This window comes from Musa acuminata, chromosome BXJ1-11 (genome assembly GCF_036884655.1).
Source record: "Musa acuminata AAA Group cultivar baxijiao chromosome BXJ1-11, Cavendish_Baxijiao_AAA, whole genome shotgun sequence".
Taxonomy (NCBI): Eukaryota; Viridiplantae; Streptophyta; class Magnoliopsida; order Zingiberales; family Musaceae; genus Musa; species Musa acuminata.
The window spans coordinates 1,503,257-1,519,894 of NC_088337.1; the positions used below are offsets into that span (position 1 = coordinate 1,503,257).

The window sequence follows — 16,638 nt, forward strand, 5'->3', positions numbered from 1 at the left end:
TATAATATTTTTTAGATTTAAAATCATCAATGTTTTTGAGAATTTAAATAAATGAAAATCAAATTACAGTGTATTTAAATAAATATAAAATATTATAAAATATTTTTTAAAGAATTTAAATCATCAATATTTTTGAGAATTTAAATTAATGAAAATTAAGTGACAGTGTCTTTTGATAGCCAACCAATTTGATTAGTTCGATCTAAGTGAGTTTCAATGGAAAATTAAAAAAATAAATTACAGTTGTTAACATTTTTTATCATTTTAAATGAAAATGTTGCCCACCGCAATCTCCGAGATTAACATTTGTTTTCTAATCCAACTATAATAATATGTAAGTGAAAAAATAAAAATAAAATAGATAGATAAAAATGCCATTTGTCTAGAAATATTATTTATTTTTAATTTTTAATGTTCTTGTTTTCCATATCATTTTTAATCGTAGAGCATTCTTCATTCCTAAATCATCATTTTGGCTGACAACACTGATGAATCTAACTTACTCGTTGTTGGTCGGCTCGATTCATCGGAGAGAAGGAAATCAAAACAGTAAAGGAATAAATCGATCATTTTCCAAATTATCCGATGTTATAAAAAAAATTAAGGTAAAATTCTGAAATATCAAATCCTATATGGTCCGATTAGGCAATCAATCTTCCATCATTAAATCCATTTTTCACAGGCTTGATTCGACATGAAATCATAAGCACGGCCACATTAACTACGCGTATATGCATTTTTGTGTATACGTATAGCAACGTCAAGGTTGGACGTTATTAAGTACACGTCAACGTAGAAGGATCAATGCATCTAATTTAACACACTATCATGCAACGCATGGGCCTATAATTACCTGAATCTTATTAATGTATCAAATCTCTACGAGGAATATTTTCTTAATCGATCTGATACAGTAATTCTTCAGACAATAGAAAAATATAAACACACTCTTTCATTATATAAATAATTTTTAATCAATTCTGATTTAAATATCAGAAAAAAAGTTTATTTTATTGAAAAAATTAATATAGATATTTGGAATTCTATTTTCACAAAACAAACAAAAAAAAAGGCTTACTGTCTTATTATGTATCATCATATTTATGTTCTAAGCTTTAATATATTATGGTAACTAATATATATATATATATATATTTTTTTTTTCTTGCCTAATGTTAACAAAAGGGATATTTGTAGTGAAATATATATATATATATATATATATAAGATCTGTCGTACCGAAATGTACCGCCCGTATCGAGCGGTACGTACCGGTCCGATAGGTTACCGGTACGTGGACCGCCCAGTACCGCTACATTGCTACAGTATTGTTACAATACTATACTGTAGCATTGCTACAATATAAAAAAATAAAAAAAATAAAAAAAATATTCGGTATGTCCTGATGTACCGTCCGATATACCGATACCGTATCATACCGAGCTCAGATCGAAACGCTGGTACGATACGATACAACGAACCTTGTATATATATATATATATATATATATATATATATATAATTCGGCCTCGTTTAATATTTGATTCACATGCGGTGAATTGGATGGCAAAACGTTACCGTCGATGGGAACATATATGAGAATAATAAATCTCATTGATTGAGACGCAAGACGAGTGCGCACCGAGTGGTATCACATCCAACTTGCCAACCATGCTTATTATTGTAGAGGAAGCGATGATGAGCAAAGAGAATGGCCCGCACGTAACTCTGTCCTCTCTCCATTTATTACCGAACCCTCTTCTTCCACTCTTTGATCTTTCCGACGAAACTTGTTTAATCCACTCTTTAAAGCATCTTTGAAGAGCTCCTTCACTTCACCAACCATCCTTTTTGACTTTTTCCGGTGAAACGGAGACCTGAGTGTTATATCTTTCGGTAGAAGGAACAACAACTCCAAGTGTTTCTGGTTCAGGCTTTGATGACTTTTGTTCCCGGAATAGGACTTGTTCTTCTTCTCGAGATGAATTTTATCAAGAAATAGAATTCTTTTCTTTTTTTTTGTTTACCTCAACTCCTAAAATACCTCTTGATACCAAGAAATCGTCAGTGATCCATTCTACATTTTATAAGCGAAATTGATAAAAGTCAACTAATTATAGCCTTATTTATCGATCATAATTTAGATGCTTAATGGATGAATGAACTTCACCACAAATACGATATAATCATTCTTAAAAAATGAAAATGATTGAGAATATTTTAGTTTTAGTTTTTCCATAATTTAGATGAAAGTGATATATTTGAAGAGTGAATTAATATAAAACTTTACTATCAATATATCAAAATCGGCACAGGTTGGACTTCAAATAAGTATTCCTATTGGTTTAGAATAAATATATACAATAAGCTTGTGCCTACGTAGTAACTCATGTCAAAAAAGGTTTGGAGCTATTAAAGGGGGTATTGTTCCTTGACAATAGATGCTTGATGTTTATAATTGAGTAGATCGATTAATATAGATGAGTCTGTTTCAATTAACATTTTTGCTAAATTCTTGTTGAGAACCATTAAAGATAAATATTGAGTAGTTCAATTAATATATAGATGAGTCGATTCATATGTTGTTAGGGGGATAAATCATGCTATAAATAAGAGGAATTACCTATATAAATATGTATATATATATATGTATATATATATATATGTGTATATATATATATATATACACACATATATATATATATACATATATATATATACATATATATATATAACGGAGTGGTAATAATATTTTTTTTTGTATGCTTTTTTTTTTTCTGAATCACGTAATAAAAGAGAAAATTACGTGTAGGTACACCAAATTTGGCTTCTTACGACAACTGGGATCTACGACCAATAACATGTCGCCAAATCATCTCACGACAGCCTCGGGACGCTCGCGGTACGACCGGCGGTCGACCGGCTACCTCCACGTGTCGGTTCTCACAGCTTCGCCATCGCCCGACCAGCGACGGAGCCTCATCCCCTGGAGCTTCGTGAGGACGTGCCACATTGCGTCGCCATCCGCCATGCGGCGGCGGAAGAGCAGCGCCCGCCGCCGCGCCGGGTCCCACAGGTTCTTCTGGATGGCCGACAAGTTTGTCGCCGTCACGTGGTCGAGCGTCGCCTCGAGGCGGCCGACGTCAGCCTCCGCCACCGCCAGCGATATCTCCGGCCACCGCAACGACTCCGGGAATGGCAGCCGAATGCCGTCGGCGACGATGACGGGCACGCAGCCGAGCGCCACCGCCTCCACCAACCGCGGGCTCCACGGCGCCCACCCCAGCGGGCACAGGCAGAACACCGACCGCGCCATTTCCGCCCGGTAGTCCCCCGACCGCTTCCTCTGCAGCCGGAACCTCGGGTTCCCGCTGTACCGCCGCCATATCTCCGTCCTCACCCTCCTGCATCCATCCGACAGTAAGGAATCGTCGCCGATTAATCGATTAAGGACATGACGAGCTCGAACAAACGCCTGCGTTTCTTCGTGTTCTGAGCTCATTATTACTTGCTATAGAAGCGGCCGCTGACGTTCTTGGGATGGACCTCCATCTTGCCGCGGAAGAAGACGAAAATGTCGCGCCTCGCATTCTCTGGCGCCGGCCACTCATCTTCTATGTCCGGCGGCACGTAGGGAGGAATCAGAACGTGCTCCGCTTGCTGGCACGGATGCGGCGGCCGCACCCCGAACGTCTGCAAAATGATTGACCTCTTCATGAACACCGGTATCCCGTCTGCGATCGCCACATCTTCCTGTAAACACCGTTGAGCTTTTATCCTATACATGTATGTGAAACAGAAGAGTGGGAATGGAGAATTAGATTATCACCATGGCGTGGAAGCAGGCGCCGTAGTCGTGCGAGGCGACGAAGACGTGGTCGCGGCCGTGGGAGCGGTTCCAGAAGGGGAGATGGGAGGAGACGAAGTCGACCGCGGAGGACAGAAGGGGGCGGGCGTGGTGGAGGGAGGGGAAGCCGTTGGGGGTGCTGAAGTTGCAGGAGACGTAGACGGGGACGAAGAAGAAGTCGGCCTCGTTGGGGTCGACGGCGCGGCCGGGGTAACCGAGCAGTGCCTCGTGGATCGCCACCTCCGAGGCGAACAGGTGGCTGCCGCACCGCGAGTTCGACAGCCAGTCCTTGTTGTACCGAGAAGGGAGATCATATACATATATCTTAGGAAGCGCAGCAGAGGACGGCTGCGGAGACTGGATGAGAGCTGGAGGATTGGTTTTGGCCGGGAGAAGAGGTTTGAGGTCGAGGGGATGAAACAAGAAAGAGTAGGAGGTGGGAGTGGTGGTGAGGAAGAGGTAGATGAACAGAGCTAACCAGAGGATCCATTTGTAGTATTTCCTGAGATGGAGAGCTTTCAGGGAGAGGTGCTGGTGGCACTGGTGATGCTGGAGTTGGGCTCTTCTGGCCATCAGCTTCATCTGTGGAGAGAGAATTGGATAGGAATAGAGATGGCTTCTCAGGCAACAGGAGCTTAAACGAGCTCAGGTGAGGAAGAGAGAGATTGCAGATGGGGTGGGGCTTTCAGGGAGGTAGAAGGTGGAGTAGACATGAAGGGTTAATCCATTAAGGTTGCAGGGGGGAAGGTAGCTGACGACCAATCCATGAAAACACCAGGAGGAACAAGTTTCTGTCCATGGTGGCCACATCGACATGGACGATCTCTAGGCGTGATGGCGCCACACCAACCTCGTCTCCATCACTTTTGCTGAAAATATTACGTACTGTTCTTTCTCTGATCTCTCCTTTCGGCCTAAGATTATTAGGATTGAAGGAAGAAGCTCGTGAGGTCATGTTCGAGATCTCATGGGGGCATTAAGTTGGTCGTCAGTCCAAGTCACTGCCTCAAGACTTAAACGTTCAGTTGGCTTCGGACCTCACCAGATCACTCACATGACACGTGTTTGTTATACCAACAATGCATCGCGCTGTGGCGGATGTGTGACACGTGTTTGCTATATATATATATATATATATATATATATGGGGCATCGAAACTTGCATAACAAATCAATTCCTTCTGCTCGACGCTGGTTCTTCTTTCCGTGACTTCGCCAGCGATGAACGGGCTTCTGAATCTTCCAACGTCTGTAAAATATCCCTCCATTTCTTCGTACCTTTTATCCCTCCGCTTCGCCTTCACCAACCCTCTTCGAGAAGGCCTCCGATCTTGAGTTTGGTGGGTTTGTTTACTTTGATTTCTGGATCGTTTCATGGAGTTATTTGGGTTTCAGTCTCTTACCTGCGATTCCTTTGGTTAGGGGGTGACACGAGCTCGTCATCTTCGTCGGAATATCACCATGAATGTGAGTAGGAGCTCCCTTGGTTCTCGTTTCTATCTGGCTTCTACATTTGATCCAAGCGCGGGACTTCTGAGAATGTGTAGTTTCATATCTGTCATCTTGATCTAAACATTCATTCGGTCAAGATTCGATTTAGGGTTGTCCTGAGGATGCCGATGCTAAAAATCTCCCATCAGTTTCTAGCCAAGTTTGTTTTCGATATGGGCTATGGGTTTTTTTGGCTTCGTTATTTTCTATTGGTATTTTTTGGCTTCTAGTGTCTGGCTTGGGGTCTTTTGTTTGTGGGGGTGACGTGAACTCATTGCCATTGTTGTGAGTGGCTTTCTTGGTTATCGCTTTTCCTTGTTGACTTCTGTAATTGATCTAGACGGGGAACTTGTTGAGAAACCCGAGTTGCATATATGCCGCAGATTTGTTTACTCCGCTTCTTCAATTCTCTTTTTCGTTTCGTTTATTGCACTTTTTTGGGTGACCAATGAAACAGTTCTGTTGTCAAGATTTGACTTGGAGTGCTAAAACTTGCATCGGTTTGCAAAATCTTGTAAAATGGTCGATATGGCTTTGACGAATTCAGAAGGATCCCCCAAAGTAAGGCACTTGGCCCTCATTGATTCTTCATCTTAGTAGACGCATGCATCGGATAATCAAGGATGTTAAATCTCCGTTGACATTTGTTGATCAATTAATGGTATCTCCTTTGGATTTTTGGGTTCAACTGTTGAAATGTCTCGACGATAGATTGAAGAATGCATTGGCAGGAACGAGTAGATGACTTGACAATACTCCCGAAGATGAGGGTTATTGATACTCGCAACGAGGTGGATGTATATATGCGGGGAAAATGTGACTATTGCTTTATCTAAGTAAAAGTATCATGGGTCGAAGATCGAGCCTCACTCAAATGTTCATAGATAGAAATGGCCTATGAAAACTCCTGCTACATCAGACCCTCGTAACGTTAAAATGTTAGGAGAAAATATCGTTGACATCTTCGTCAGCACAACGTGGCTCTGATTCGTATGCAAGTAGTCGTATAGAATAGAGCGCGGTCTCTCTAAGCTCGTTACCTACACAAAGATTGAGGTCAGGAGGAGCTTCCCAAACTGATCCCTTTGATACTTAAGTTAGTACCGTGATATCTCCCCTTTAATTATATATTCCCAATGAGTAGTACTAAACATCTGAGGTAACTTATTTTCCCCGGTGGATGTCATACACGGCAGGAACAGACTTCTCATTCCACCGTACTTCACGTTTCGTTGATCATGTTGAAGAACCCGTGTCGTGTATGGTACATCCGTTCTCACTCCAAATTGATCGGTCCCCAAACAATTGATTGAGCTCATTACCGTTATATGTTCCATGGGCCAACAACCCCTTCGACAACCGGGGTCGGACGTAGTGCGACTTGTGGACATATCGATGAAAGCTACGTTGGATCATGGACTTCCCATTCATATCCTGGTTCAACCATTGCTGGATTGCAGACGATGCTCATGCAGAAAAGCTTTTGAAGGGGACAACACGAGCAGAGAGAACAAGTATAACCCTTATATTGACTGCATCAACCTTCATTTGATACACTTTGGACATGTGTATAAATATGAGTATGACCAAATATATGGACGGACTACAACACCGACAGAGAAAAAGAACACGGCAGCACCCAAACTTGTATCAGTATCGAAAACTATGACACCCACGAACGCCTCAACTACCGACATCATATAGTAGTAGCAGGGCGGCTCCTCCTTGTAGCAGCAGCATACAAACCACAGGGCCCAAACTAGGCTTCAGCACTCCGGCGTGAGAGAACGGTCCCTGCTGGAGTCCTCGCAGTAGTAGTAGACCATGTAGTTGTTCTGCACCCACCGCATCGCCGCATACTGCTGGGGGCTCAGCCCGTGGCCCGAGGGCGACGACGGCACCGGGCGGCAGCTCGGCGGCGCCGACCCGGTGCACCCCCCCAGCTTGAAGTCGGTGTACTTGGCGACGAAGGGCTGGTAGCGGTAATCCGCCTTGTACTTGCCGTTGTCGGTGGCCCACGACGACGCGTCCCAGATGGAGCCGTACACCCACATGGGCCGGTCGGGGAACGTCGCCTCCACCTTCCTCGCGTATCGCCGTATCGGCACATCGTCCACCAGGAATCTGCATCGTATTACGTTGACGTAAGATGTTTTTGTCTATCTGCAGAAAGCCGAATTGGTAAGGGAGAAGAGACACTGTCAAGCCCGTCGATTACGGCTTGATCATGGGTCTCCGGTGCAGTCCAGGAGTACACAGATCCATCAGGTCCACTTCTCGCGCGTACCGCCCCACAGTTGCTACAGCACTGATGTGACCATCAGTGCCCCCACTCGGTTGGCACTGTTCGAAAAGGATAGTTTCCGAAGTACTCACATTATCTCGTCGGAGTCCCAAAGAATGGCGTAATGGTGGAAGCTGGCGGTGGGATCGAACCAGAGGTGGAACCGCATCTCCCTGCCGATGATCCTGCCATCGCCGCTGCCCCTGACGTACACGTTCGTCTGCAGGATGTATGGCCTGCCCTCTATGTTCCCCAAGAACTCGATGTCCACCTCGTCGTGGAACCCAGGGTAAGCTTGATTGTTGGAGAGCTACACATGATGATGACGGGCAATTAGCACAAGCGTGCAGAGGTGGAAAGAATTGGCGGACGCACTGTTAGCAGGGACTCACATAGAATGCCGTGTTCACTCCGGCGGTGTAGCCGCTTTGGAGCTTGATCGAAGCACCGAAGTAGCCGTTTCGGTAAGAGTTCTTCGACTTGAATCCACTCCCTGCGTTCGTATGAGTTCGACGAGGTCAGAGATGCAGGGAAGGAAGTCCAAACCTGGAGAGCGAGAACAACGGACCTGAGCTGGTGTCGAGCCAAATGGTCGTAGAATACTGATCCGGGGAGATCGTCTGATGCTGAGGCCCCCAGAGATTGCTGTAGCCTTCGTAGAATCTGATAGGACTCACCGAAGAACTCGGATGGTATCCTGGCGAGGGCTGCGCATCAGCGGTGCGCAAAACGAGGAAGACAAGCAAGGGAATGAGGCAAGCCATGCAGGCGGAAGAGAGGAAGAGAGGCTGCAGGCTGATGCAATGATGGGTTTGGAAGGCTGGCATATTTATAGCAGTGGTGGGTTAAGCCATGGAGTGAGATTTTGGTGAGCACAACATGCATTTTCTTCCTCAGATCATGCCGTGATTTCCATTTGCCAACAATTGGGTGACGGATCACAAAGTGAGTTGTGTCAGCTGACACTGGCGTTCTTGACGTTGTCGAGAGGCTAAAGGAGTCAGCATAGCGCGTCACTATCTGCTGCTGTAGGGATTAGGCCACACCGCCATTAAGCACGAAGACCACAAGGGGTTCGGAGTTTGGAGGTTTGGCTTTCCGTGGTTTAGGGGGATGACGGAGGCCCCACCGGGGTTGCGCACTCCGGTTATTGTGCCAAACATCAAGCCACCTCCGTTGCTGAAGCATCCAAAAACAAAGAAAAGAAAGACGAAGAAGAAGAAGAAGAAGACCCAATCGAGCCAATTAGAAATCTGCGTTCCAAATGAACTATCAACTCTTTTCTTATCATCCAATTGCATTATATTCATGATCTAATTAGAAAGACCGCCCAAAGTCTCCACTGCCTAATCCAACTCTCCTCAAATCCATGTTATGGCATTTTAATTGGTCAGTTCTCTTTGACTTCGCCTAGCTTTGATGTCAACCCCATCGTGGAAGCCTAGCAATCATCTCCTATTCTTCCGTACTTCTCCAAACCTACTTTGTCGGTTGCTTACAACATCAACGAAAGATTTTTAATTTGTGGGATGATAACTCTGATTCTTATGAGCTAATCACCCAAATGACATACAAATCGAGTGATATCCTAATTTAACTACTAGAATTACTCATCCCGAATGATATCCTAAATCGAACTACCTTCCATTAGTGATGTTTGACCATGAATTTTTTGCAATATAATGTCATGTGATTAACCAGTTGGTAGTAACATAAGTTGACCAAAATGAATATGACTTGATTACTAGCAAATTACTATTCATAGCACATGACAAGTTGAGCAAATCACATTGTATTAGCAAGTCTCTAAAGAACAAGCAGAGGGAAGCCCAGCATCTCACATGCACAGCCACCATGGCCACAGTGCTTATCCAAACCCACGTCATGATAGCAGCCAAAGAAATAGAATACCACATAATGCAGGGGACATCTCACCTGCTTCGAACAAAGAGTTCGCTTCGCCATGTGTGGTTACACTCGCATGTCTCTCGAAGAGGCTAAGAGGACACATGAATTGACCCCATTTATATCAAAAGGACAAGACAATTTTGATGTTGATCGTTTAAATGCATCCCACACCGTATTCTTATTGCACTTTGCTATTTTGATTATCGATTGATGAGATGTTGCATCGCCATCCCACCTAGCGAGATGATCCACAAAACCAATTTTGTCACGTTTCGATTTGATGAGATGATCTAACATCGAACCAAATTATTGATTATGTTTGAACTTTCACCTTCGTCTAAGTTTACAATTATATAGACTCCTTCCTTCGCTTATAGGTGTCATGTCATTCTCAAGAAATTTAATTCGTAAATGAACTTGATACATATGAGTTCGAGCTTAGTGTTGACTCCGTACTATGGGATCGTATGCGGATAGTAGGTCTTCACTTATTAATTAAAACTAGAAACCCTTAACTATATATATATAATATACATACATTTTACAATCAAACAGGGAACAATTCCATGTGAGGGGACCAAACAAAATGGGTGGTGATCGCTAAATGCCAAGTCGATGATGATGATGAGATTGAATGATTGGGCGGCTTCCATGTCCAACTTGGAGGCTGAGACCAATCAAAATGTTTGGTTAGGAAAAGACCAACGGACTCCTTTTATTTGCTTTGATTCTTTCTTGTGTTAGCCAAACAAACAAATGGATAAAGATGTCGGCCGGAGAAGGTAACATGTATGTTGATGCTCATTGGTCGACGATTGGATTTCGTGAGGGTTTTCGCAAGCATTAATTGGCTATGCAAGATATGAAGGACATCGTTTCATAGGTTGACTAACGTGGCCGAGGTCCACAATTACATGTAAATGCTTAGTTTTAACTTTAAGTTAGAGAAAAAAAAAAGGTTTTGTTTTTCTTGATGTTTGTGATTTAATTTGAGTGCAAATTTAGGTGTATTTTTTTTAAAAGGATTTAAGATTTGGGTGGCGGTTGGTGGTTGTAGCCATCAACTGTCACCCTCTTGTGTTCTACCTAACTCTTTACGAATGTCAAATACTCGAGTTTTATACGTGACTTTATAGACTTTGAAATGATTGAAGTAGTTGGGGATAACCCCACTTGGATATGTATCCTAATTTATGTTGCTGCTTTTATTGACATTTATACGAATTGGAATGCGATGTTATAAGAAACATGAATACCTATTTTATCAACCAAATCTTTTTTTTTTTTTTTTTTTGTTGAGAGAGTATCTATCTTGTAATCACACATATTCATGTCGGTACCTCTTATCTCTACACCCTTATCTCATATTCATGTCAATATCATTTTATATCCACACTCTCATCTCAATTCACAAGAAATGGAAACGATCCACCGAACAAGATTATTCAAACATCGACATCAAAAAAATTAAGTTAGCCAACCCTTCTGGTTATTGAGTGCATAGTGAATATAACATCACTTTAAATACTAGTTAAAGACTTAATCTAACTCTATCATATGAAGTTAAGACCCTCTTATATATTTTTGGGCCTCTTTTTATACCACCAAATGGGATTATATATATATATATATATATATATATATATATATATATATATATATACCACTGCAGCGCACGTTAAATATTCCCAATTTTCTAATTCGCAATTAATTGGGACCGTGAGATTGCGTCTCGTTCGCCACGTGGCATCCGTCCACGAGTTAGGATCCAAGAGGCGGGGCCCAATCAGACCTCCAATCCCCAACGAAGTCCCAAGACCAGTTGCTTTCCCGGTTCCTTACCCGCTACGCTTCGATCGAGGAGGAATCGAGGGTATGTATGGCTGCGTTCCGCCCTCAAACCCTAAATTCCTTCCCTTGATTTTTGCATCTCAACCATTTTCTCGATCGTCGAATCGATGCTGATGCTATTTCTAATCCCAACAGGCAAACCCATCTGTGTTTGTTTCTGTTGCCTGCGGCCCCTTTTTGTTCTCTTGTAGTCTGCTAATTTGATTTGATCGTTCTTTGGCCCTTTCCGTCGGTTGAGTCGATCGTGCATTTATTAATTCGGGTGATTCTGGGGCCAGATTCGTCTCCGTCGGCCGCGTCCCATTCCGCTAGAAATAATTCGGTCTTTGGTCGTGCTCGATTACTTAATTTTTATTCCCCTCTTTTGCTTGTCGTGGGAATGGAAAGACTTGGCGCTGTGTATTTTAGTTAGGAGTAGCCAGATTTGACCGCACGTTTATTGGATGTTTGCTCAGATCGGGGGAAGGGAGAGTTTGATGTCGAAAGGACTTGTATATGGTTTCTGTGTTCTTTCCTTTTCTGTGTAGTTACAGCGTTGAGCGTTAAAATTCCTGAAGAAGAGCATGCGTGTAGAGTAATTTTTACCTCTGCAAATTGCAACGACGGATAATTTTATTAGGGGTTGATGTTATTTGCACGTTTAGTTGCTCGCTCATGGATGAGAGTAGCATGCAGTTTGGTATTTTTCAAGACTTGAATTATGTTTGAAATTAACACAGGTCATTTTTGCCTATACATGCCAAAAATATTGTTCCTACTGAGACAGAAAGGCCTAGAGTAGTCCTTAGTGAGAAGATAGGTGATCCAAATAAACTGAAACACAGAATCGATCTGCAACCTTATGGCTTGTTGTTCAAGTAGGAAGTATCAACAGTTGTGTTTCAATGAACATGGGTCGTTTTGCGTATTCATGCCAAAAATATTGTCACCTCCAGGGCAATAAGACCTCATAAGAAGTAAGGTGATCCAAAGAAACCGAAACAGAACTGAGCAACAACCTTATGGCTTTTTGTTCAAGAAGGAAGTTTCAACAGTTATGTTTCAATGAGCATTGGTCATTTTGCTTATTCATTTTGCTTATTCATGCCAATAAGGCCTCAAGCAGTCCTCAATAAGAAGGAAGGTGGTCCATAGAAACCAAAACAGAACTGAGCAACACCCATGTGGCTTGTTGTTCGAGTAGGAAGTTTCAATTGAAGAAGAGCAAGAAATGTTCTGAGACCTAACCATGAGAGGATCTAAATTTAGTCCAGCAATAGCTTTTGATAAGAATCAAGTATCAGTAAAAGTTCCCTTAAGTAACAAGGCTCTTTGTGGCATTATATTTGGATCAACACTATGGCATGTGCTCATGAATAGTTAAGGAACTATAACTTTTGAAGTTCAAACTGCCCAATTTATTTTTAATTTGTATTTTGAATCCAATCCAAAAGTAAACCACATTATTCATTCAGACATTTTATAATTAAACTGGATTTCCGTCCAGTCTATTTTCTTTAATAATATATCCACCTTGTTCAACCTCCTTGAGTTAGAATTACAGCATTGATGGTTTATCTACCCATGCAAAGCAGGACAAGGATTCCTAATCTTCCTGATTCTCATTGATATTGGAGTTTTAGGAAAATGTGATTTGAATAATGTTTGCTTTCTGATGATTTGTATTGGTTGGAACTGATTTTTTTATTTATTCTCTGTGATATGTTTTTGTTAGATAGTCCAAATGCATATGTCTTTACTGTTTTTACATGACACTGATGAATTCTCAGATTTTACAGAATGAAGAATCTGATGACATATATTAATTGGAAGTGTGAAAGCTATCTGGTTCTGCCTCGCAGAGCCTGTTAGATGGATAAACTTAAGGAAGCAACTGTCTCATAGAATACATGGGGTAGGTGACATTTAAGCTGCAAAAAAAGAACCAGATTTATTTAGTTGAATCTATTCTTCTTTAGCATTTCAGTCATCCCAGTTGTTAATGTTGCGGTTTGGATTTAGTGCACTCATGTATCCGGTATTGTATTCAACGGGAGCACCTCTCATATTTTTATCTTGAACAGAGCAGTTGTTGTGTTGGAGGTCTAGCCAAACCTCAATCTTTACCAGAAAGAACGCCGATGGCATCTAAGAAGATAAATATTGGTCATTTTTCAGCACACAAAGAAAGCCAATGGTCTTCAAGTCCAGAGGCAATGGAGAACAATATTAGCATATCTCATTCCCTTGAGACAAATTTCTCTTTAGCACCTAATGCTGCCAATGAGATCATGATGTTGCCAGAGGAAAATCATAACAACTTATTTACTAATCAAGGTTGGTCCCTCTTATTATTTTGTTGATATTTAACATGCCATTATCTCTAGTCACTAAACATTTGCTTTATTTGTATTTCATATTTGGCATTAAGGTACTCTTCTACTTAAAGTTGCAATAGCTTAATGTTACTTATATTTTGTGTTCAGAGATTTGTGTGATACTTATGTGACTTTGTACTTAAGGAAAAAAGTTTATAAGACAGTCGTAAGATGTGAACATAGGAACTTAGGAAACAACACATTCAAAAAGTTGGTATCATGTGTATTTTAATGTTGAGATAGATGTTTGGTATTATTAAAAAAATGAAGAAATGTTTTCATCTATGTGCAAGTTAGGTAGCTTTAATTATGGATTTACTGAAGGACTTTTTAAGATGAGTTGGGCAGGCTAACAAGAAATCTATAAATATTCCAATTAGATAAGTTCTGACTGGTGGTGCCCAGAGAGATAAGAGGATAATCTGGAAAAAAATTATCAAAAATAATGCAAGATTTGTCGAATGTTGGATAGCTAGAGACATTGCTCTTAACAGAGTTCAATTGCCAGCAAAGGCATATAGCTGACCTCAAAGAGTTTAGAAGTAATATTTGTCTTTGCTTTTAGATGCATCGCCCTGGAGGATAATTTGTAGTGCTTTTGGTTCTTCCAATGCTCTCTTTTTGTTTCTTTTTATTCTTATGTTGCATGAATTTTGGATTACATTAGAAATTGTGATTCTTCATCATCTGATTAAATTGCTTGTCTACATCCTAGAAGAAATACTTGATGAGTTTGTTAATCTGGAATTTTGTTAAGTTGGTTATTAAACTATGAATATACAAATTCTTGATTATCATGTACCGAATGTTGATGACAACAAATATATAATAATAAATATGGAAAGTATTCTTTGTCATTATATGTTGGTTAGTTTTATCTATAGGTTTTAAGCAATAATCATGTAAAAGTAGAATCCTTTCATTCTATACCTTCTGTAGAAAGTTAGCATATACCACAATTATTTCGCTGTATTTTTCTGCCTTGTGCCTATGGCCCTTTAATAACTTGCATACTTACCGGCCAGTTTCTAAAAACATTTGGAATTTCGGTTGATTACCTTATGCATACTGAAATTTTCACTAAAGATTCTTAGTGTCACTGCCTGACTTTTAAGTAGCTGCTATAGCTTGGAATGAGATGCGAAGAGAATGGGTTGGAGATCAGTCTAAGAGATCCCATATGGCTCCGAGAGAACCCACAATAAGGTTAGCTTGAGTTTCTACTTTCTTGTTGCTCTATAAATGTCAATATCTGAATAATGATAATTGTAAGTTTTCCAGTAGTTTTTAGTAGTTTATAGCCATTTGCTAGGCCGCAACATCTGCCTCTTTTCTTCCTTGTTTTTTTATTATAGAGATTTATTATTATAATTTTGCGTATTATCTTTTTCTGTGCATATGCATGATCATACATCTATATGGTCACCCTGTTATCCTTTTTTTTTCCCCCATTTTCAAGGTAATTATTGTCACCATTGCTATATCAACAAGGTCGCCTATCACCCTACAAGAATTCTCCAACACCATCATGTTTGTATAATTTTTCATGTATTTTCCTTTACACCAAACAATATCTTTGAAGATTTGCAGAATGTTAGACCCTTCTTGCTTTATTTGAGCCGGGTGGATACCCGTGGACCAGAAAATTTAATGAATCTTACTGAACTAACAATGTTGTGTCACGGACTTTCTTTTGTTGTTTCTTTGGCTGCTTAAATGTTTGATGTTTCCTTGCAGCTGGAGCACCACATATGAGGATTTAGTCTCAACCACTCAACCTTTTCCGCAACCCATCCCATTGTCGGTAGGTAGTGTTTCACCATTCCGATTTCTAGATTTTCAAAGTCTACATAATTGCATATTCTTCCAGCTAATAATTTCCTGGCTGAACTTATTCAGGAGATGGTGGATTTTTTAGTTGATGTCTGGCATGAAGAAGGCCTTTATGATTAGAGACTGTCATCATCATATCAACATTGGATCATCCCAGTTCGATCTTCTTGTGTGTAGATTTCCAAGGATGGTTGTTGTCCTTGAACCGTGCAAATCAAATACAGATGTTCAGCTCCGATGATGTGGATTGTAAGTCCTTCATCTGAAAGTTTATACAGCATAATTGTTATTTTTTGTGTCAGGAGGGTGACTTTTTTGCATTCATCTGATCCTCGGCATGTTTTTGTCGTGATGTTATCGGTCATGTTTAATGTTAATCTGCAAGTTGTGATCAGCATTCACTATCATAGCTGCTATTTCTACAGCAAGCCATAATTGTTTGTCATGCTTCACAGCGCTAATCCTTGTTTAACTATAAATATAACTTTTAAAGTTGCTCAAGAGATGAATGCAAAAAAATAACTTTTCACACGTGCATTAAAACTATGTCACACTATCTCATGATTCCTTTGTATCCCCAACTGGGTGTTAAAATTGTAAATAAAAAATATATACGGATCATTCAAGCATCATAAATTAAAACTGAATAACATCTTTTCACAAGCGAATGAATGATGCTAATAAACAGGTCTAAGATATTTGATTTTAAAAATAGAGGTTTGGTACCAAATATAATCATAAAAATCATGATTATGTTATTATTATGCGAAGAATTTTAATGTCACAAATCAAAATCAAATAACGATAGATCAAATTTATGATGCATACTGAGAACCTTTATTTGATCTATAAGCACACTATCGTTGATTCCAAAAGCCATAATAGTATCAATCTATAAAAAGATCTAGACTCGTATTTTTTTTTTTTAATCGGATTAGAGATTAGGAGAGATTGAGAATTGAAATGAAATCCGAATGACTAGTGTCCAGTCAGATCTTTATCCTTTTATAGAGAGGATCTCTAATAATAATTAAAAAAAATTCCTATTAAAGTCATTACTAAGTAAT

The 16,638-nt window shown here is 40.4% G+C and overlaps 3 protein-coding genes across 13 annotated transcripts; 1 reads left to right on the forward strand and 2 right to left on the reverse strand.

Annotated features, from left to right (window-relative positions):
- Positions 1 to 2,792: 2,792 nt before the first annotated feature.
- LOC135596527 (probable glucuronosyltransferase Os03g0107900) lies at positions 2,793 to 4,721 on the reverse strand. The gene is made up of 3 exons (XM_065088577.1): positions 3,830 to 4,721; positions 3,509 to 3,753; positions 2,793 to 3,404 (listed from the first exon to the last, which is right to left on the reverse strand). The coding sequence occupies exons 1-3, from the start codon at positions 4,427 to 4,429 to the stop codon at positions 2,924 to 2,926; spliced, it is 1,326 nt and encodes a 441-aa protein (XP_064944649.1). The 5' UTR covers positions 4,430 to 4,721; the 3' UTR covers positions 2,793 to 2,923.
- A 2,121-nt stretch (positions 4,722 to 6,842) lies between these two features.
- LOC135596788 (probable xyloglucan endotransglucosylase/hydrolase protein 32) lies at positions 6,843 to 8,495 on the reverse strand. Its single transcript, XM_065088921.1, has 4 exons — positions 8,191 to 8,495; positions 8,015 to 8,115; positions 7,715 to 7,932; positions 6,843 to 7,462 (listed from the first exon to the last, which is right to left on the reverse strand). Exons 1-4 carry the CDS (start codon positions 8,447 to 8,449, stop codon positions 7,105 to 7,107), a joined length of 936 nt encoding a protein of 311 aa, XP_064944993.1. The 5' UTR covers positions 8,450 to 8,495; the 3' UTR covers positions 6,843 to 7,104.
- A 2,861-nt stretch (positions 8,496 to 11,356) lies between these two features.
- Positions 11,357 to 15,972, forward strand: LOC135584044 (uncharacterized). Of its 11 annotated transcripts, none has more exons than XM_065088926.1 (6): positions 11,357 to 11,403; positions 13,160 to 13,275; positions 13,450 to 13,697; positions 14,854 to 14,944; positions 15,476 to 15,542; positions 15,638 to 15,972. In XM_065088926.1, the coding sequence occupies exons 2-6, from the start codon at positions 13,271 to 13,273 to the stop codon at positions 15,689 to 15,691; spliced, it is 465 nt and encodes a 154-aa protein (XP_064944998.1). In that variant the 5' UTR covers positions 11,357 to 11,403; positions 13,160 to 13,270; the 3' UTR covers positions 15,692 to 15,972. The 11 variants fall into 11 exon arrangements, with proteins under 11 accessions (XP_064944998.1, XP_064945003.1, XP_064945002.1 ...); XM_065088931.1 differs by having other exon boundaries at positions 11,360 to 11,403; positions 13,445 to 13,697; XM_065088930.1 differs by having other exon boundaries at positions 11,397 to 11,516; positions 13,445 to 13,697.
- Positions 15,973 to 16,638: the final 666 nt, after the last annotated feature.